This window comes from Martes martes (assembly GCF_963455335.1).
Source record: "Martes martes genome assembly, chromosome: 13".
Classification (NCBI taxonomy): domain Eukaryota; kingdom Metazoa; phylum Chordata; class Mammalia; order Carnivora; family Mustelidae; genus Martes; species Martes martes.
The window spans coordinates 71007438-71028804 of NC_137901.1; the positions used below are offsets into that span (position 1 = coordinate 71007438).

The 21367-nt window shown below is 45.6% G+C and overlaps 1 protein-coding gene across 2 annotated transcripts in view; it reads right to left on the minus strand.

Moving 5' to 3' along the window:
* Nucleotides 1–21367, minus strand: part of ZNRF3 (zinc and ring finger 3) — a gene marked incomplete at its 5' end in the record, with an annotated part of 153229 nt that overhangs the window by 43741 nt on the left and 88121 nt on the right. For both annotated transcript variants that reach the window (XM_080820888.1, XM_080820889.1), the window contains one exon: nt 14005–14130. In XM_080820888.1, the coding sequence (XP_080677014.1) occupies nt 14005–14130 (126 nt within the window). The remainder of the gene's footprint in view (nt 1–14004; nt 14131–21367) is intronic.

A 21367-nucleotide genomic window follows, 5' to 3' on the forward strand; every position in this document is an offset into this window, starting at 1 on the left:
TCCATCTGAATGCGTATTTCCAGAACAGAACTGTGTAGGAAAGTTTTGGTGGTGAAACAATCTTGGGCAACCTGAAGTTGAAATAGGCTGTGTAGCTGGTTTTAACCACAGCATACATTTCCTTTTTTTTTTTTTTTTAATTTTATTTATTTATTTGACAGAGAGAGATCACAAGTAGGCAGAGAGGCAGGCAGGGGGGGTGGAGAAGCAGGCCCCCTGCTGAGCCACCCAGGTGCCCCCACAGCGTACATTTCCTAATAAAAAATTATGTGTGCACTGGGGTGCCCAGCTGGCTCAATCTATACAGCATGCAACTCCTTATCTCGGGATCCTGAGTTCGAGCCCTGCGTTGGGTGTGGAGCCTACTTAAAAAAAAAAATTATGGGGGCACCTGGGTGGCTCAGTGGGTTAAAGCCTCTGCCTTCAGCTCAGGTCATGATCCCAGGGTCCTGGGATCGAGCCCCTCATCGGGCTCTCTGCTCAGCAGGGAGCCTGCTTCCTCCTCTCTCTCTGCCTGCTTCTCTGCCTACTTGTGATCTCCATCTGTCAAATAAATAATAATAAAAAAAATTATGTGTGCATGCTGAAATGGAGTGAAACTTGGTTATGGCAATCGTGACAATGAACATGGGTTGTGAAAGCAACTCCCCAGGCTGACAGAGTTGGGGCAGGGATATGATGCACTGGGTGAGAGCTGACGCGGATTAATTGGGATTCCCTGGTCTAAACAGCACAAAAAGGCATCTGCTTTGTTGATTTACCAACGAATTCTTTCCAGTGAGTTCACACAAGCATATTCCACATAGCTCTGGAAATACGTCTGAAAACAACAAAAATGCTAAAATCTTAAAAAAATAAAAATAAAACAACAAAAATGGAAACAGTATGGTACAGGCCCAAAAAGGGACACAGATTTTATTTGACAGGTAATACAGAATATGACCCTACTCTAGAATTCAGGAGAACAGAGTCTATGACTTTTTTCAAGAAGGAAGATACATAAAATGAAGGAAATGACTTAAAAGAGGTTGGAAGAACTTTGAGAGACTCAGACACTTCCTGATATTACACATCAAAATAAATTTTGAGTGATTTAAAGATGTATTACCTTAAAAGGAAAACAGTGATCACAGAAAAAGTAGAAAAGGCTAAAATAACTCTAAGTTTGCAAGAGAAGGAATAGAATAATTAAGTTTAGCAGCAAGAGAAGAAATCATCAAGGAATCACGATCACATAAAATTTTTAAACTCCTGCATGCCAAGAAAGCTAAGCAAATAAACAAAGATAAAATAAAATGGACAGATAAGAAAAACTCCAAAAGACAAGGAATGAATACACCACTACCAAAAAAAAAAAAAAAAATATCGGGGTGGCTGTGTGGCTCAGTTGTTTAAGTGTCTGCCTTCTGCTCAGGCCCTGATCCCAGGGTTCTGGGATTGAGTCCCATATCGGGCTCCCTGCTCGGTAGGGAACCTGCTTCTTCCTCTCCCTCTTCCCTCCTGCTCATGTTCTGTCTGTCTCTCTCTCAAATAAATAAATAAAATCTTAAAAAAATAATAATAAAACTAAAAAAAAATCTACATTAAAATCCACCCTTACAAATGAGCAAGGGACCTGAACAGAAAATTCACAAGACAGGAAATTTAATTAGTAAATGGAAAAAAGCTTATTTAGAGTTTAACATTTGCCAATAATCAAGGACATGCCAATAAAAACAATAAAGTACTATTTTTACCTTTCAAATTACTAAAAAAAAAAAAAGGATTAATGATAATGGTCAATGTTATTAGCATTGTTTAGGTGAAAAATTATTATTTTTTGGTAGGATAAACTGAGGAACTTTCCTGGAGAGCACTTTGTAAGTGTTTGCCTCAAGAGTCATACACAATGTTCATATCCCTTGATCTGTAATCTCCTTCTTGAATACTACCATAAGGGACTAATTCAAGGAGATGGGGGGAAAAAAAGCCAACCCTACATAAAGAAAGGTTTCAGTGTGGTTTATTTGTAAGGATTAAAAATAAAACAGAAGGTATTTAAATATTGAATCCTGGGGTAAATGGTCAACTAAATCATGGTCTGTCATAGTAAGCAGCCATTAAAATGATAGGTTATGAAAATAATTGCAAATTGGTAAAATCACTATATTATTAAGTTCGAAGGGCCAAATAGATGTGTGCCTTCACAATAATTACATTAGAAATCAGGCTCGGAGAAGAACACTGGAAGGGCATAAACTAAAAGTGACAGTACCTGTGTTAGAGTAGACAATCAAAGGGGTTTTTCCCCCTTTTATTTTCAAATTCCTCACAATTAATTATTTCATGCAACAAACATTTACTGACTGCTTACTATATGTACTTTGTACTGTTCTTGGCACCAGGAACATAAAAAAGGTGGTCAAAATTATTATACTGCTTACATACTTTAAAAAAAAAAAAGGACAAAGGGACCAGAAAATTCTGTTAGTTACAGAAATAGTAAAAGGAATGAGTGCTATAATTTTGGGTGTGCTTTTAAAATTAGAGGAAGTAAAAACTGTTAAAATCCTATCAACCGAAACTCTGAGAAAAGGAAAAACACTAAGAAAATAACTCACTTTTGAAAACCAAACTACTATGTTTATAAAGAGATGAGAAAGAAAGCTTTTCAAGCTCAAGACTTTAAAATTTGGTTTCTAAAAATCAAGCCAAGGTAACAAAAGTTCCTTGCATATTTCACATTCTTTTCTCTGAGATTCATTTAAGAGTTGATATATTTGTGAAAATCCATCAGCATTAGGTTAATGTATAATAGTGGAAGCCCAGGGCCTTTATACATCCCAAGAAATACTCTTGAGTTCTTCAGACTAACTAGATTTTTATTTTATCCAACAGGGCTTAGGGCAACTGGAATGTGTTGAAACACTTATTATTTTTATAACTAGCAAAAATGATGCAGAATTTAAAGTATTTCAGTATCCCAAAGGAATTGTTTAGACTGCCTCCAGCTTCAAACCAAGCACAAAAAGCATTAGTCAGAACACCCAACCCAATGTCCGATTTGGAAAACCAGAGCACCAGGACAGAAATGGTACCTTTCAACAAATAAAACATGGTACTTTTTGGAAAGAAAACAAAACACAAAAGACGAATTAAGGAAAAGAAATTGCTTTTGTCTGCAGCCTACCATGGTCTCGTGACCAAGATTAGCAGCCGGGATCTCGTCAATGTCTCCATTCCTCCTGCTTCCGGACCCAGTGGGGTGCTCTCCTGCACAGGTGCAACGTAAATGTTCTAAAATGTGCAATGGTCCAACCTTGTGTGCAGGTTTTCCTGGGGCCTGGTAGACTGTAAGCCAATTACATGCAACCACTATCGAGACAGCCCCCAAAATGTGAGATGCCCATGGCCATGGCCATAAACACTTTTGAGTGACTGACAGCCCACTGTTGCTTATTTGGGCTAACTCACACACGTGACCGGGCATGTGCAAGACCCCTCTGAGAACAGAGAACAGATGGGACTTTGCGGCATATCTCCAGGTATGAGGGATTCAGGTCACCAGACATGGGACAGGTATTAGACATATTATAATGACTTATGCTGGGTTCTAACTTCTTCATACTTCAAAATGGCCTCTCAAAGGTTGACGAGAACATGAGCTATTTTCGATGGGCTTTTCCGCAGGCCTGTAACACCACTCCCAGTTTCCTAGGACAGCCTCATTTGTGAGAGCCGGGTTCAACTGGAGAGGACAATGGCCAGAAGGAGTGTCCACAAGCCAGGCTTCCCCCAGTCTGGGGAGGTGGCCAGCAGCCTGTGCTCCTTGCATTGGCAGACACATCATTTGTTCTCGTCGCTTACTCTATCTTCAAAATTCCCTTAAGCCTCTCAGTGGATTTCAAATGATGGTTTTGGTTAGCCTTTTATAGCTAAAAATGTTGTGGATCTACTTAAAAAAAAAAAAAAAAAGGTATTGTGCTTAATATAGCCTTTTAACCAAGAGGTTCCTGGAAGATTTAGGTAGAGAAGAAAAGCATCAAATTAAGAGTTTGTGATTTTCACATCAGACACGTGACCTTAGGAGAAAAGTTGGTATTCCCTGAGTTTTTTCCTTTTTCCATTCATATCATGCCAATCTTTTCCTCCTGATCTGATTTCTTTTACTAAGTTCCTTTCCTGCTTTCCTTTTTAACCAAATATGGGAGGTATTTACCCAAGTGTTCCCTAAAAATAAATCCAAAGAGCCTTCCAAACTTCCTCTCCAACAACAAACCCACCTCAGCTCACCTTAGAAAAAGGACTTTCATCCGCTTGGTAGGAGCAAGTTTAGAGAAGGAAGGAAACTGATATTTGTAGAGAATTCACACATTCCAAAAACTTGACATACATCATTTTTTTACTCATCACAACTATCTTGACAGAGATATGGAGGCAAAGAGAAATTAACTGGCCCGAAGTCACCCAGCTACTACCAGAGTGGAAGCATCAGTCCCTTCACTCTTAGACCACACGGCTTGCTTCAAGATCCAGGCTCTCTGCACTGCTCACATGGAAACACGAATGTGCTTGAACACTGAACACGCACTTCACCACAACATACCACAAAGGCTACCAGGGCATTATACTGGAGGGCAGTGGGGCAGGGAAGAGAAGGAAAGAGGAAGAAGTAGAATTTAAGGTCTTCTTCGAGAGAAAATCTGTCCATCATAAGGACAGGGTGCCTCATCTGTGACACCACGGACATCTGGGGCCAGATGGTTCTTTGTTGTGGGGGGGCTGTCCTGGGCACTATTAGGATGTTGGGTAGTATCCCTGGCTTCTAACCACTAGGTACCAGTAGGACCCCCAATCACTAACCCCAATCCCTTCCGGGAGGGAGGGAGACCAAAATGTCTCCAGATGTAGCCAAATGTCCCCAGGGCTGGGAGGGAGGGCATACCTCCAGGTGAGAACCACAGCAATAAAGGACTCAGATAACATGCTCGGAGAAGGTCTGACACAAGTAAATGCCCGTAAGCACATGGTGCTCCCAGCAATACCCTGGCAACACAGTGTAGTCACAGTGCCCCCATGTTTCCCTGAATGGAGGAGGCCAATGCCTGTGATGGGGGGCAGCTGCCTCTGAGACCCTGCTAAGTTGGCTGCCTTCTCCCCTCTCCCACAGCGAGTCAGATCCCAGTCCCACCGTCCCGCTGGAGACGGCAATCTCATACTCAAGAGTGCTAACTGGGTCTTGGCCAGGGCACTCAGGTACCCAAGGAAATGCATTCTGTGACCAAAAACCCCAATGAGAAGGGTAGGCTGGAGGATAAGAAACTCCCCACTCCAACCCCCCCTACATACCTACAGGCTCTTAAACAACTCTGCAGTCTGACCCAAGTTGCCACCTGTTTTTGCCTTAAGGAAAGGCCTATCTAGTTAAGCCCTGTTATCGAAGGTCAAGGCTGAAGGTCATATCTCAACACAAGTCTCAAAATAGTAAGATCTTTTTTACTTAAGTTCTTCAAGTTCATTGTTCAGTTATTTGTTATTAAAAATGGAAAACAGAAATCCATTGGTTTTATTCCAATTATTTAAACTTCAGAACCAACACTCTTTGACTCTGATACCACAGAACAGAATAATTTCATGACAACACGTTCACCTCTAGTTCCTGCATCGTCCGTCCCCTAGTTTCTGCTCATTTCTGCTAACTTTGTTTTTTTTATTTTTTTGAGAGAGTAAGTGCTGTGGGGGACAGACAGAGGGAAAGGAAAGACAGAATTTCAAGCAGCAATTTCAATTTCAACCCCAGTGGGGGTCTCAGTCCCAGGACCCTGAGATCGTGACCTGAGCTGAAATCAAGAGTCAGAGGCTGGGGCGCCTGGGTGGCTCAGTGGGTTAAAGCCTCTGCCTTCAGCTCAGGTCATGATCCCAGGGTCCTGGGATCGAGCCCCACATTGGGCTCTCTGCTCAGCGGGGAGCTTGCTTCCCTTTCTCTCTCTGCCTGCCTCTCTGCCTACTTGTGATCTCTGTCTGTCAAATAAATAAACAAAATCTTTAAAAAAAAAAAAAAAAGAGAGAGTCAGAGGCTTACCCGACTGAGCCACCCAAGTGCCCTTCTCCTAACCTTTCAACAGGGCTTTTCCCTCAGCCAAGCTCTAGGAGACGATCTTTCCGTGGGGATGTCATGCTGGTTCAGTGCACTCAAATCTCTGATCTCCTCTTATGGTCTCGAAAATTAAGAACCCCAAAGAACTTCTGTTTCTGCAAGTTATATCTACTGATATTTGCCATATTAAGAATTAAAACTAAGAAATATTTATAAGGAAACTCTATACCCAACGTGGGGCTCAAACTCACCACCCTGAGATCAAGAGTCACATGCTCTACAAACTAAGTCCGCCAGGCACCCCAATGAGAAATCCTTAAAACATAGAATATCCAAGCACACGTTCCCTTAGCAAACAGAACAATGAAGTCACCACGCAAAATGATGCCTCTGGAGAAGCCCACCATTCAGTAGTGAAGGAATGAGTGATTCAGCAGGTGATTATCATAGCATTATTATGAAAACAGCTCTGGTCTTCTGAGACCATCGGTGGGAATACCTAAGGGTCCCCTGATCATACTGTGAGAACTTCCATGCCAGATCAACACTTATACCATGACTTTACCGGCTTTGACTTTTATCAGAGAACCCAGAGAAACAATGGCCAGAAAAGTAAAGCCCTGGTGCAGAAAGGCTTGGCCATTCATCATCATGGAGTGACGGTCCCCCTTCTGGATGATTCCTTGCCCATTAAGCACCAGCTACTGCCTATCACTGTATTATACATCAGGTTCTGCTTAGTATTAGGTGAAGAAACTCAAACATGTGGGTGGTAGTTAGTGTCACTTTCCTGTTTTCTGCTATGGCGTGAAAAGAGAATACAAAGAATTCTGTTTTTCCCGAACTCCCTATTGTGGGAGTCACTCCATGAAGGACATTTTCCTGGGGGTAGCCTGATGGACAAAGGGGGTTTGGTCTCTGTCCTCACTGCTCCTGGAACCTCTCTAGAACGCCCCTTACAGGATTGCAGGGTTTGCTTTCCCCCGGGACCCAGCAGAAGAGAGCATCACTCACGGTGGGATTACACGCCACCGCTTCAGGAACCAAATGCTTCCTTTCTCTACACCCACTGCCATCAAACTTCACTTATTGTGGAGGTAATTAAGTAATACCACTTCTTCTTTACTGTGGGAAAATGTAAATAACACGAAACTTACCATTTTAACTCTTCTTAAGCATGCAGTTTAGGGGCAGGAAGTACCTTCACAGATCTGCGCAACCATCACCACCATCCATCTCTAGAACTTTCTCACCTTCTTCATGAAACTCTGTCCCCACCAAACTCCCCATCCTCCCCTCTCCATAGCTCCTGGCAACCACCATGGACTATTCAAGTAATAGGAATTTGAGCGCTAAAAGAAACTGAAGGGGAGCACAGGGGGAGAGGGCGGGCCACGAGGGCTTACACTTTACTTGGTGTTTCTAGTTGTACCACGACCAGCACTTGACACGCACTGTCTCTTTTAGGTGCTGTTCCCACAGAAGACGTGGAAGCGTGCCGAGGGGCCCACAAACTGTTCCGGGTCACACGGATTAAAGGGTTGGAACTGGGGCTTAAATTCAAGTTAGTCTGATATCTAAACCAAGTCTTAACCATTCTAGGCTCCCTCTCCTCCCAAACATCCTGAGAAAATGAAGATCCTTTGAATCTTTCTTCTACTTTCCAGTCATTTTGGCTTCTAGGGTCTTTATTCATTCTTTGTGAAGCAGTTCCCAAGATACTCAGGGCTGGATGTGGGTTGGCGGAGCAAACTTAAGGGTGCAGTCCTCTGCCAATCACTCTTCTGGGTGTCCCACTGCCTATCGGAAGAGCCAGGATTATAGGCCAGAGCAGTTTTCCACCCTGACACACACTATTGGCCACACTGTCTCTACACATCACATTTACCTAAATGTGAAAACAGAAGAAGAGCAGGTGACCAGACGGGAAATACAAAGGCAAACACGAGGTGTCCTCAGCAATGCTACTGGCTTGAATGTCTCCAAGCCATTGAAGAGAATTGACTCACTTCCCAGAAACACCCAACAGCAAAGAGTAACCCGATCCTTCCCTCTCCAACAGCCTAGGGAATAAAGACTACACTCCTTAACCTGAAAAGCCTCTTCCTTCCCCAGCAACTTTCAATGCCCCTTGAAGAACTTCTTGCTTCCTTTCTTTCTGCCCCGTTCCTGGAGCTTACTCCCCTACCTCTCCCAGACTCATACATAGAGCCCCTCTCTGTAAAACCCATCTGACCCCTCCAGCCCCATGGACTCACCTCTCCTCACAATTACGGTCTGTATCAGGGACTGGGCCTCAGCTCAGGGCAAGGGGAGGAATGAACGCTTCATAGTACACATGAACCAGAGAAGTCCCTTCCCATCGGTGCCTCTCTGAATGACTCAGGATAAACTGAGGACATCACCCATTGGCTAACGACCCCATATCGGAGTTGGTGACTGCAAGGGGGTAGCCCAGCACTGCCCCCCACCAGCTTTCCTCTGGAGAGCACTTCCTCTTCCCACTCCCCATACATGGCTGGGCAGGAAGCTAAGTTTTGTGTGTTCCCAGCCCTCTATCACAGCTGACCAAACTAAAAGTGACCACCAGATCCAAGATGGGCCAACAAGTTCTTCTCTGGAATCCTCCAGGCTCAAAACCAAGGGAGTGTCAACCCCAGGGATTCTGGGGGGCTGTGTGTCCTACCAAGCAGGTGGAGAGAGAGGAGAGAAAGCAGATACACAGAAGACTTGGGGAAGAGCCGCTGGCATGGAGCCTCAGAGTCGGATGTTCTAGAAGAGCAGCAGCACCTCTCACGGGTTCCCTGATGCCACTCAGGAGCCTCGAGAGCAAATCCCCTTCTGGCTCAACGTGGTTCAAGCTGGGTCTCGGTTAAGAGGAACCAACAGTCCTAACCAAGCCAGTGGCTACTAAAAAAGCATCCGATTTTTATCTACAAACTGGGAAAGACAAAAGGGGGCAAAGGGAAGAAACTAACACAGATGAGGCAATAGACCGGTCTTTATCTCCAATCTCAGGTCGGCTACTTGGGAGCCGTCTGGTCTTAGGTCACGTAGAGAATGTCTCTCCGGGACTCAATTTCCTCATTGTAAAATGGGAATCGGGACACGATCTCAGAGTCAGTCTGACAATGAAAGATGCCGCCTGGAAAGCTCCTAGTGCTCAGCGAGCACCCAACACACGATGGCTGCTTTTGTGTTCCCATCAGGCATTTTACCACTAGCCAGGCTGTGTGGAAAGTTCTCCACAAACATCTTGCAGGACCCCCAACACAATGACAAGGGCAGCACAAGGCCCACGGAGGAGCCCAAGAGTCCCTAAACTGAAGGGACCTTTCTGAGGTCACCCCGCCAGAGGTGGGTCTATTTGACCTTGCCCTTCTTGTCTTTCCATGAATTTCCTCACATTGTCCTCCTAAGTACCAGAAAGAGCCAGTCCAAGTCTGTTGGCCTGCCTGTCTTTCCAAACCCTCCCTAAGGTTCCACTCCAACGTGGGAGGAGGAGGAGAGGAGGTGTATTCTGCCTTCATTTATGGAATCTGGGCCAGGCAGGCTTTGTTAGACACTCCTGCACATCCTGTGTGTTCCCGCCATGAGACCCTCCATTACATGGATGGGCCAGAGAAACCAAAGCTAGTAAAGTCGACCTTCATAAGACGCTTAATAAAGCGTCCCATAAGACGCTTAATAAAGACTTTGAACTGAAGGGTTAAGATGCCCAGAGCATAAATACAGATTCCTGCACTTTGGGGATGGTTTAAAAAACGACCCTTACTTTCTGTAGCAAGCTCTTCAGAATTGGCAACTTTATTCTATTTCCCAGCACTTCAACGAAGTCATAGGCAACCGAGTCTGCCTTTCAAAGCTGCAAAGAGAATCTCCCCAAACTAGAATCTCAAAAGATCTTAAATGACACAGAAGCTGAAAATAGTGGAAGAGTAAGGAGGCCGTAACAGTCTCTTGACAGGAAGTGAAAAAGAGTGGCCCAGAAAGCCGAGAGATTGGTTCCGCGCCTGGTATGATGCAGGGCCTGGCCCGGTGCCCTGGCTGGCTGTGTCCCTGTGGGGGACTCCCTCTCACCCCAACTCTGCCTCCCCAGCTGATCTTACCGTCTGCCCTGCCTCCTGCAGAATCGAAAAGATTATAAGGAGGGGATCATAAGTCATTTTTCTCTCATGAGTTTATAGTGTTCCCTGCTGAGGAGTTCAAAAGAATTCAGTAATAAACTAAGGTGATGAGTTTATGTCTTTTGCTTTTAAAATGAAACTTTATTTGAACTCCTGGAGAGGCATTTACAGTTTTTTAATTTAGGACATTCCTCTCTTGTTTCAACATTTCGCCCCATGGCATTTTCTGTGGGCGGGTAGGTGACAGAGCATGGTGGGTGGGGGAGGGAGAGGGGTCTGTGTCTGGCCCTGCCCCCACCCCATTCCCCTACAGGCTTTTCCAAATGCCTGACAGAGTACTCCCTTCGAGGGTTTTCAGCAAGTCTCAACATCTATATGGAGCAGTCCCTCCTCCCACCCCCACGGTGACTTGGCTACAGTTTCTTCCTTTTGTGTTTCTCTCCACTGCCCACCACCTTCTTGCCATAGCCACCGAGAGCAAAGAAATGAGAGAAAAGCATGCTATCTGCAGGAGACAGGGCTGCCCACATGGCTCACTTTGCTTTTCTTTACCCTAGTCTCTCAAAAAAAGAAGACTCAAAAAAGGGGTGGGGGGCCACCTGGGTGGCTCAGTGGGTTAAGGCCTCTGCCTCCGGCTCAGGTCATGATCCTGGAGTTCTGGGATCGAGCCCCACATCGGGCTCTCTGCTCAGCGGGGAGCCTGCTTCCTCCTCTCTCTCTGCCTGCCTCTCTGCCTACTTGCGATCTCTATCTGTCAAATAAATAAATAAAATCTTTAAAAAAAAAAAAGGGGGGGGGGTGGGGGAGTGCAGTTAGCAAATTTAATAAAATCAAAGCTGGGGGGCACCTGGGTGGCTCAGTGGGTTAAAGCCTCTGCCTTCAGCTCAGGTCATGATCCCAGTGTCCTGGGATCGAGTCCCGCATTGGGCTCTCTGCTCGGCAGGGAGCCTGCTTCCTCCTCTCTCTCTGCCTGCCTCTGCCTGCCTCTGCCTACTTGTGATCTCTGTCAAATAAATAAATAAAATCTTAAAAAAAAATCAAAGCTGAGAACAGTTACACTTTAGAATGAGAAAGGAAAAGGAAGAAGGAAGGAAAGGAGAAAGGAAAAAAAGAAGGGGGGAGAGAGAGAGAGAGAGAGAGAGAGAGAGAGATGCATGAGTCACCACACCTCCTGTATAGACCAAGGCTCTAAACAAATGTGGAACTATCTTGCTTTGTCTGGCCCAAGTATTTTTGCTAATGATTTTTTTCAAGTGTGAAGCCAAATTTCAGTAACTAACCACAGGTAAATACCGCCTGGCCACGACAGAGCCTTTCCAAATAGAAACGTGGTGGAGGGAGAGGGCTGTTGCTTGCAAGCAGGTAGAACCACACGCTTAGCTTCTGCATTCAATAAATATTTGGTGAATGAATAAACCCAAGAAGTACTTAATGATTCAAGATACATCTACGGTTTTTATACCACCTGGCTTTGCGGGCTGGCAGGCCAAACCATACAGAACTCTTCAAGTAAAACCACTCCATGGTTGTTCCAGGTGGAGGAAGAAACAATCAGGTTCTCTGAGTGACCTCAACACCACTAAGCCATGGAAGAACAATGGGGCATCCCTGGGAGCCCTGTTCCAACCCGCTTACAGACACAACCGATGCAGAGGCGGAACTCCACTGGGCGGGGGGCAAAGCAAATTCGGCTGAGTTGCTGAGCCTCGCATAACAGCAACTTAAATAGAGGAGAAAATATTATACAAGGAGTGTACTACCCACAAGGAAAGCAGTGTTCCTAACCTTTGGATGTAGCTGGCATTTCTCCTAGGAAAACACTAAAGTATTCTCAAAGGGGTCGCTGCTCTCCTAGCATCATTAAGCAGGTCTGGCCGACTAAATGATGAAGTATCAGGGCCTGGGTCACCTAAAACACCTTGATTTGACTTCATGAACTGTAAACCAAACAGGTAATAATTCCTGGGTTGGTTTTTTTTTCCCCCTCACCTATAAAAGAGCAGGAGAATTTGACAAGCGCTCAGAAGCTTCAGAAGACAAGTGGGACATGAAAACCACAGATTAGGGAGCACCTGGGTGGCTCAGTCGTTAAGTGTCTGCCTTCGGCTCCAGTCATGATCCCAGGGTCCCAGGATTGAGCCCCACATTGGGCTCCCTGCTCGGCGGGAAGCCTGCTTCTCCCTTTCCCACTCCCCCTACTTGTGTTCTCTCTCTCGCTGTCTCTCTCTGTCAAATAAACAAAATCTTAAAAAAAAAAAAAAAATCACAGATTAGACCCGTAACAGTCTCCTGGACCAAAAGTCTTACAGGAGACTCACTGGGATGTCTTCAAGTCTGAGAAAGACTCCCTGGCAAGCATCCTGCATCAAAGCCACCTCTGTTTTTTCCCCAGCTATCTCCCCATGGTACCTAGGCAGCAGCTTCTGAGATTATAAAAAAATACATACATATATCTAGGCAATAATACTATCCTTAGGAGATACCACGTTTTCTCCCAACTAAAATCCTAATACCTTTCTCCAAACCTTTCCCTTTAACAAAATGATCCAGTTTAAAACAGACTGTCACCTGTCATATTTTAAGATCATTGATGGATAGTTTCCCAAAATAAATTTATTTCTATCTTAACACTGCAGCCACAGATAATGCTGACCCCTCTTTGGCGCACGAGTCTTTTTTAGTACTTCTAAATGGGATGACAGCAGCCAACGGCAGCACACATTTTTTGAGAGCTTACTCTGCTGGCTGTTTGCATCTCATCTCACCTCCTAACCATCCTATGAGGTAAGTTCTAATATAGGACCATAATTGCTGTCTGCCATTCTGAAACCAAAAAAGCTCTAAAACCCAGAAGTTTTTCCATAACTTACTTGGCAGCAAAACTCAATGGACCTGAACTCATTTAGAGGCAAAGTTAGTTCAGGGAACTAGCATGAAGCTATTTAGCTTTTAGTCATCCCACTTAGTGTGAATATCCATATACTTTGCTCTACAAGTATGAGTGTGTTTAGTTACTGAGAAGGGCCCTAGACCTCCTGGGGGACGTGGATGGAACTAGAGGGTATTATGCTTAGCGAAATAAGTCAATCGGAGAAAGACAACTATCATATGATCTCTTTGATATGAGGAAGTGGAGATGCAATGTGGGGGGGTGGGGGGGAGGTAGGAAAAGAAAAAATGAAAAGATGGGATTGGGAGGGAGACAAACCATAAAAGACTCAAAAAACAGACTGAGGGTTGCTGGGGGGAGGGAGGACGGGAGAGGGTGGTGGGGATATGGACATTGGGGAGGGTATGGGCTATGATGAGTGCTGTGAAATGTGTAAACCTGGCGATTCACAGACCTGTACCCCTGGGGATAAAAATACATTATATGTTTATTAAAATAAAAATAAAAAAATATATATACAAAATAGGTACAGCCTTAATATCTTTCTAAACTCCCCAAATCTCAGCTTTCTGAAAGCTCTGTCCCCAAGGGTGGAAGGTACTGTGCATCTCTACCATCAACCCACTTCACAGGTAAGAAACTGAGACTCCATGAGGGGAAGTGACTTGCCTAGAGTCACAGAGTGCCAAGAGGGGGAGCCGACTCTGAGGCCGGCAGGCTCTCCCAGAGTCCAAGGTCAGGAGCACCACGGTGGGGCCGCCACAAGACATGTCTCCGTCCTCATCCCACACGATTCAGCTGGGAAGGAGTGCGGTGCCTGTGTGGCTCACCAGCTAGGTGAGGAACTGATGAAATGGGAACACAGAGAACACCAGTCGGAAGCACAGCGATTCAGAGGGCCTGGCACTTACCTTGCCCAGGACAGTGAGGCATGGTTTCGGGTCCAATTCTGGCTGTTCCAGCTTCACCACGCCTACCCAGCCGTATTCATACAAGTCCTCTTCATCGTTGTTATTACACAGGCCCAGTGGGTGCATCTAGGAGGCAGACAGAAAGAAAGCTTCAACACACAGGCCTCAGAGGTTCTAGACCCACCCTGTAGGTGTGTCTTAGCCTCAGTAGTGAAAAGTAATCTCAAAACTTGAAATTAGGGACGCCTAGGTGGCTCAGTCGGTTGAGCGTCTGCCTTCGACTCAGGTCATGATCCCGGGGTCCTGGGATCGAGCCCCGCATCGGGCTCTCTGCTCAGTGGGGAGCCCGCTTCTCTCCCTCTGCCTGCCATTCCCCCAGCTTGTGCGCTCTCACTCTGATAAATGAATAAAATCTTAAAAAAAAAACAAAACTTAAAATTAAATGGGGGGCGGATTTTACAAATGTTTTCTCACTGCCTTTTTAAAAAAAAGTTTATTTACTTATTAAGTAATCTCTACACCAAACATGGGGCACAAACCCATGACCCCGAGATCAAGGGGCACATACTCCTCTGAGCAGGCTGAGCTCCCCACTTTCTCACTGCCTTCTAAGTGCTGGTCACCCAAGGGGAACACCAGCCAATAGGATGCAGGGCAAGAAAAATTGCCTAACTCCCATATAAATGCCTATCTAAATTCCCGTGAAATACCATAATATTTAGTAGCAATTACAGATGAAACTAGCTAGGTTAGTTATCCTAGGCGATTTGCCTTCTAAACCTTAACAACACATGTATGGCAAGTTATGCAGGAGGACCTGAAAACACATTCAGGAATTTAAGGAAAGACCACCAGACCTACGACAGAATCACTAGTGAAATTAACAAGCTGTTCAAAAGGCCACCCCTGGCTACTGGAGAACGGGTGAAATTCTTTGAGGATTTTTTCGAAATGGGCAAAGCAGAAAATCAAAAAAGGAAAGAAAAGCATCATCAAATATTTGCCAGTGAAAGCGCAGTCAGCGGAAGCCTAAGACCAATCCTAAAGTCTGCGCTCACAGTTCTATCGTTGGGTCTTATCAGGCCCTGGAATCCCCAGCAACAATCTGAGAAGAGGAAATCCTCACAGATAAACTAACTTATCAAGAAATTAATGAGTCTAGCACAGTGCTGAACTCTTTACATGACTGGAAGAAATGCGTGGAGACAGAAGAGACCTAAGACCCCGTTGTGGCTGATGGAAAAATATCCTCCAAGGCTGGCCTCCAAAAGCTGGAGAAGACAAGAAACAGGTCCTCCCTAGAGCCTCCGGGAGGAACGTCACCTACAGATCCATTTTTAACTTCTGACCTCCAGAACGCTAAAAGAATAAATCTGGGAGGCTTTAAGCCACTGAGTTTACTATAACTTTTTTTTTTTAAGATTTTATTAATTTACCTGACAGAGAGAGATCACAAGTAGGCAGAGAGGTTGGCAGAGAGAGAGGGGGAAGCAGGCTCCCCACCGAGCAGAGAGCCCGATGCAGAGCTCGATCCCAGGACCCCGAGACTACGACCCAAGCCGAAGGCAGAGGCCTAAGCCACTGAGCCACCCAGGCGCCCTACTATAATTTCTTAGAGCAGCAAACACAAAACTAAAGCGCTCTCCTTCTTCCCCACTCATTGTATAGATGAGAACTGAAGTTCAAGAGAACTAGCTTTTCCAAGACAACAGAGCCAACGAGTGGCTGCACCCACAGGTAACCTGGCCCTCATGTTCACAGTCTAGCGCCTTCCCACTCCACTTGCTTAACTTTACCGTATTTCCTCCAAGACCCAGTTGTCTGACTGGGAGGGAAAGACCAAGTGATTAAATCTTTAGGAAAAAATGTTGCCAGCTCTAATTCTGTGGTACTAGAGCTGCAATGCAAATGTGGTGTGGGCAGCAAGAGTGCCAGAATGTTCAAGGAAGCCTGTGCAAGTGAGGTGAGCTTTGAGGAAGAGTCACGTCAGTCTAGGGAAAAGGAGAGAGAGCGGGCAGTGGTTCCAAGCCTGGGGAGCAGGAGCTAAAGGCTGGAGAGGGAAGAGAACAAGACCAGTCTGGTAAGTATGAAGGACCACAGTCTACATCGAGAGGGAGAGACACAGGCTAAAACTAGAAAGGTGTTTGGACACTAAGACAACATCACGGGGTCTTGGGTGGAAGAGTGTCACACTGAAAACAGTTCCTTGAGGGAGATGGACTGCACAGCTCCTGGTGGTGGCGTGCCCGGCCTTGAGAGGCATCGAGTGGAGGGGCGAGGAAGGGTGCAGCCCAGAGATGAGAGAATCTTGGGAATTCAATGGACCAACAGAAGGGGACTGCACAAATCCGTGAGGCACATGGGCACAGGGTGCTACAAGGGGGCGGCCAGCAGCTCTCTCCAGTGGGTGAGGAATAACCCATCCCCTGCGAATTCCAATGCATGAGACCGTGAACCCTGGGACATCCAATGTTTGCCTGAGTCCTTAGGCTCGATGATCGTGCCTAAAGAACAAATGGAAGATTCTGCCCCTCAAGAACCCAGGCCACTCTAACATATCTGGTGGTTTATTAAATGACAAGTGGCCTGAAATGCAGACCTCTGGTTGGAGAGGGCATGGGTGAGGGTGATAAGCTAATGGTAATGTGCCAACAGGCCATTACCTCCACCACCCAGAAGGGGCTTCCTGCCCAGCTCAGGTTGGTTTCCTGAAATCCCAGGCATGGCCATGGCCATGGCAACCGCACACTGACCGTTTTCCGCGGTATTTGTTCCATGGTATTTTTTTTTCAAAGATTTTATTTATTTATTTGACAGATCACAAGTAGGCAGAGAGGCAGGCAGAGAGAAAAGGGAGGAAGCAGGCTCCCTGCTGAGCAGAGAGCCCGATGCGGGGCTCGATCCCAGGACCCTGGGATCATGACCTGAGCCGAAGGCAGAGGCTTTAACCCACTGAGCCACCCAGGCGCCCCGGTTCCATGGTATTTTTAACCTGGCTACATGACTTAGAGGTTTCCAGGTGGAGAGCTGCTTTTTGTTACTTACACATGAATGAGGTTTGGCCAGTGGAGGAGGGCTACACTGGGGGAGCTGAAGTATGGTGCAGGTCTAAGACCTTGGATCTGTGGTTCCACTGACAGGAGATCGTCCAGAATAGGCAAATCCGTGGGAACAAGGCAGATTTGTGGTTGCTGGGGAATGACTGCTCAATGGGTCCAGGGTTTCCTTTTGGGGTAACGAAAATGTTCTGGAATCAGAGGATGGTGATGGATGCACATTGTGAATATACTAAATTCCTCTGAATTGTGTACCTTAAAATTATTTAAATGGATGGGGCGCCTGGGTGGCTCAGTAGGTTGGGCCTCTGCGTTCAGCTCAGGTCATGATCTCAGGGTCCTGGGATCGAGCCCTGCATCGGGCTCTCTGCTCACCTCTCTGCCTACTTGTAATCTCTCTGTCAAATAAAATCTCTTAAAAAATGATTTAAGGGATGCCTGAGTGGCTCAGTGGGTTAAGCTACTGCCTTCAGCTCAGGTCATGATCCTAGGTCCTGGGATCGAGTCCCACATTGGGCTCCTTGCTTGGCGGGGAGCCTGCTTCTCACTCTGCCTCTGCCTGCCACTCTGCCTGCTTGTGCACACACACTCTCTCTCTCCCTCTCTGACAAATAAATAAATTTTTAAAAATGATTTAAATGGTGAATTTTATATAAATTTTTCCAACAGTAAAAAAGTTCTCAAAAAATGTCCCAAGAGCTTACTCAGATACAACTGCACTCAGCTAACATGGGGCTCCACAGTGGAGGACCATGTGGTCCCCTTCCCACCCTCCTGGAGCCTCAGCCAATTACAGCCGCCCTTCTGGAAACCCTGTCCTGCAGGACACTAGCTCTGAGAGATTACCAACAGGTTCTTAGACAAGTAACTAACACTGAGGAACACTCTGTAGGGATTCAGAATTTGCTTTCGGAAATTAGAGCTCTGCAGAGGCCTAAGGTCTAAAAAACAAAAGGTTTTCAAACTTTGCAAACACCAGCATTTCCAACCCTTATGATAAGCCTGTTGTGTATACTCTGATCGCGCTGTTTCACGGGGATATATTTAGGGTGCAGGGTACGGCAGAAGGAATGGAGGGACAGTCACAGGCAGCTGGAGAGAAGGGGTGTCCTCAGAGGGCGGGTGGGATGTAGGAAGAGGGAGGGGACGGAGAACCGCAGGAGGAGGAGATGCCCAAGCCTGGCCCTTCGCAGCCCTGGTGAGAGGAAGCGGCCACGACAAGACTGGGGGTTTAGGCTGCGAAGGAACCACGTGCCAGGAGAGGCATGTCAAGAGTGCGTCCGCAGGCATGCAGAAATCTGAACTATGTAAGCCTCAAACACACCCGCTGGTCCGGGTCCCCAGAGGCGGTCAGGCCCTGCGCCCTGGGCCACACTTCGTGCCAGGTGCTCTTTGCCTCCTCTGCGGACACACCCTCCTCTTCTCCTCTAAGAAGCCCCAATCAAATCTTCCACTGACACTGCAGGGACTGTTAGCTCCAAATGGCAGCCCCTGTCAAGGGTGTTGACTTCTGAACGTGGATCAAAGACTCAAAAACCAAAAGGAATTTTTCTGAAGCACCAGTGGGCACAATCTGTTGGCATGGCTTGTTTATTTCCCTGTGGAGGGTAAAGAGGCCACCAAAATCACATCTCAGAGGGATGAAGGCCTCCCTCACTATCTCGGCCGTCTTCCCACCTCCACCCTCTGTGCTTTCCTTCCGAGGTCTTTACTCCAGGTGCCCAACTGCTGGTCCTATGAACTCAACCTCAGCGATGTCGTCTGTAAAACTGGCCTCCTCGAACCATCTGCTAAATACTGTTATGATTGGGGTCTCTGTCAGCCCACCCCTGATGACAGTATCAGTTTCTAGAAATGTCCCATCCCAGACCTCCAACCATTTATACCCTAGGGTCCTCTTTTCCCAAGGGCTCGAACTTAGGAGCTCAGCAGAATGTTTTCTAGGGAAGCACAAGCAGCCATAACATGAAAATACTCCTCTGTGAACTGACCCGTCTCTAAGGATGGAATATTCTAGGCAAAGGTATAAAATGCAAACAAATATGCCATGTCTAAGGGTAGCAAAGGAGAGGGTTTTCTCATAATTAAGTATTTGCTAGACTATTATGTTTATATATTTTATTTAATCCTTATGGCCACCACTTGCTAACTGTTGGAATAACAATTGTGACCAGACACAGTAAGTGAGTTGCAAACTAGAAGTGCAAACCAGCAGCTGAGGCAGAGTATAATGGAGCCCATAAAAGCCGTATTGGTCAATAACAGGGTTCCACTCAAAGCCCAACAATCTAGCGAAGAATTAAAGAAGAAATCCACAAGAAAGATGATCCACAGAGTACGATCAAAGAATTAAGACAGAACTTTGGAAAAAGCAAGATAGTCCTCTGATATTTTGGAAAAATTACTTATTTTTAAAAAAAGATTTTATTTATTTATTTGACAGAGAGATCACAAGAAGGCAGAGAGGAAGGCAGAGGAGGGGGGCGGAGGCAGGCTCCCTGCTGAGCAGAGAACCCGATGCGGGTTCGATCCCAGGACCCCGGGATCATGACCTGAGCCAAAGGCAGAGGCTTTAACCCACTGAGCCACCCAGGCTCATTCAAAATTACTTTTGATGATCCTGTTGCTGAAGTCAAACGTAAGAGAAAGAGGCTACATCCAGACTCTCATACAATTTTGCTGAAAATATCCCAACACTGCCCACCCAGGATTTGCTCTGACTATGCCCAGAAATCAATATACATAGCTGCCATTATAATTTAACTTATAAAGTTAAAAGATAAATTATTATTTTCCATTTCATTTTTCAAGAAAAAGCCCCAAACAATTTCTTTCCACTATTTACTAAAAAATATCAGACCCTGATTTAACAAGATCCTTGTTCTGTGTCGGGTAACAATCCTAAACAGAGAACGAGGGCGTCCTACATATGAAATGCACATATTCTCCTGAAGATTCAGACAGACGCCGCTTCCACACTGTCACTCCAGACGCCCGTCATGTAAAAACCAGGCTTGTTAATTCGTACGTGTTGACGCCAGCCAGTGACACACAGGCAGTGACTACATGCGAAACCTGTGTGCCCTCCTGAATGTTAATCATTCAAGATCAACCTAAGGATACTTCAGTGAATGACGTCTGAGCATGTTAACTTTGAACTTAACGTGGCACGCAAGCATTTAAAAATTATGGGGATCTCTGAGTTTTTCTCTTTTTTAAAAGATGTATTCCTTCTTTTTTAGAGGGGGGAGTGGCAGGAGGTGGGAGAGAGAAAGAGAGAGAGAATCTCAAGCAGACTCCTTCACTGAGTACAGAGCCTGAACATGGGGCTTGATCTGGTGATCCTGAGATCATGACCAGAGCTGAAACCAAGAGTCAGACACTTAATCAACTGAGACACCCAGGTGCCCCTCTGAGTTTATTTTCTTGAAATATTTGGATGTGTGAGGTTTACCTGATCAGGTGCTTGAAATGTAAGAAGTTTTCCCCTTAATATTTTTAAGAAAGTAAAAAATGGCTGCCTTGTGTGTAAGAACTCAGGGATGTCACAAAGAACTGTTAATGAAAACATAAAGAAACAATCGACTAGACTCGGAAACCCAGAGTGGAACTGACCAAGACCCTACTGGGCAGAGAATGCTGTAGAAAGGGAAGAACAGCCTGGAATGAGAAGATAAGCAAAATTCCTGGGATGGATCCACGGAAAAACAGAGCAAATAACCAACCAGCTACAATTAAAGTTTGAGACAATAAAAGAAAATGTGTCCTGCGCTGTAACTGTACCTTCGTGCCTTGAGAACAGTAACTCTGGGATGCTCGATGTTTTTGCTTAAGTCAGTTGAAGGAAAATGCCCAGTTAATCCTTTACACGAGCTCTGACATTATCAGGAACATTGTGTTGTTATGGCTCTTGCTCTCTTACTCCTGATTTTGTTCCAAAAGGTGTTTTGGGATGGAAAGAATGAGAGCTTTGGAATCAGGCAACCTTGCATTTAAATCTCACTCCTGCCTCTTCGGAGGCAATTCAACTTGGGCAGACGACTCAATTTCTATAAACCTCAATTTCCTCACCTGTCAAATGGGACAGTATTGTCTGCCTTAACAGGGTGCTAAGAGGATTAAAGGAGAGAAAACATATAACCAGAGTAATAGAGTAAATACTCCGTCAGTAGAAAAGCCCTTATATTCTTCACTTCCTCTAGACTTGTCACATTTGCTCGCGCTTTATGCCTTTGCCTAGAATACTCTAGAGGCCGGCTTCACTCTACCCCTTCCATTCAGCTTTCTTGAATGCACCAATATGGGTC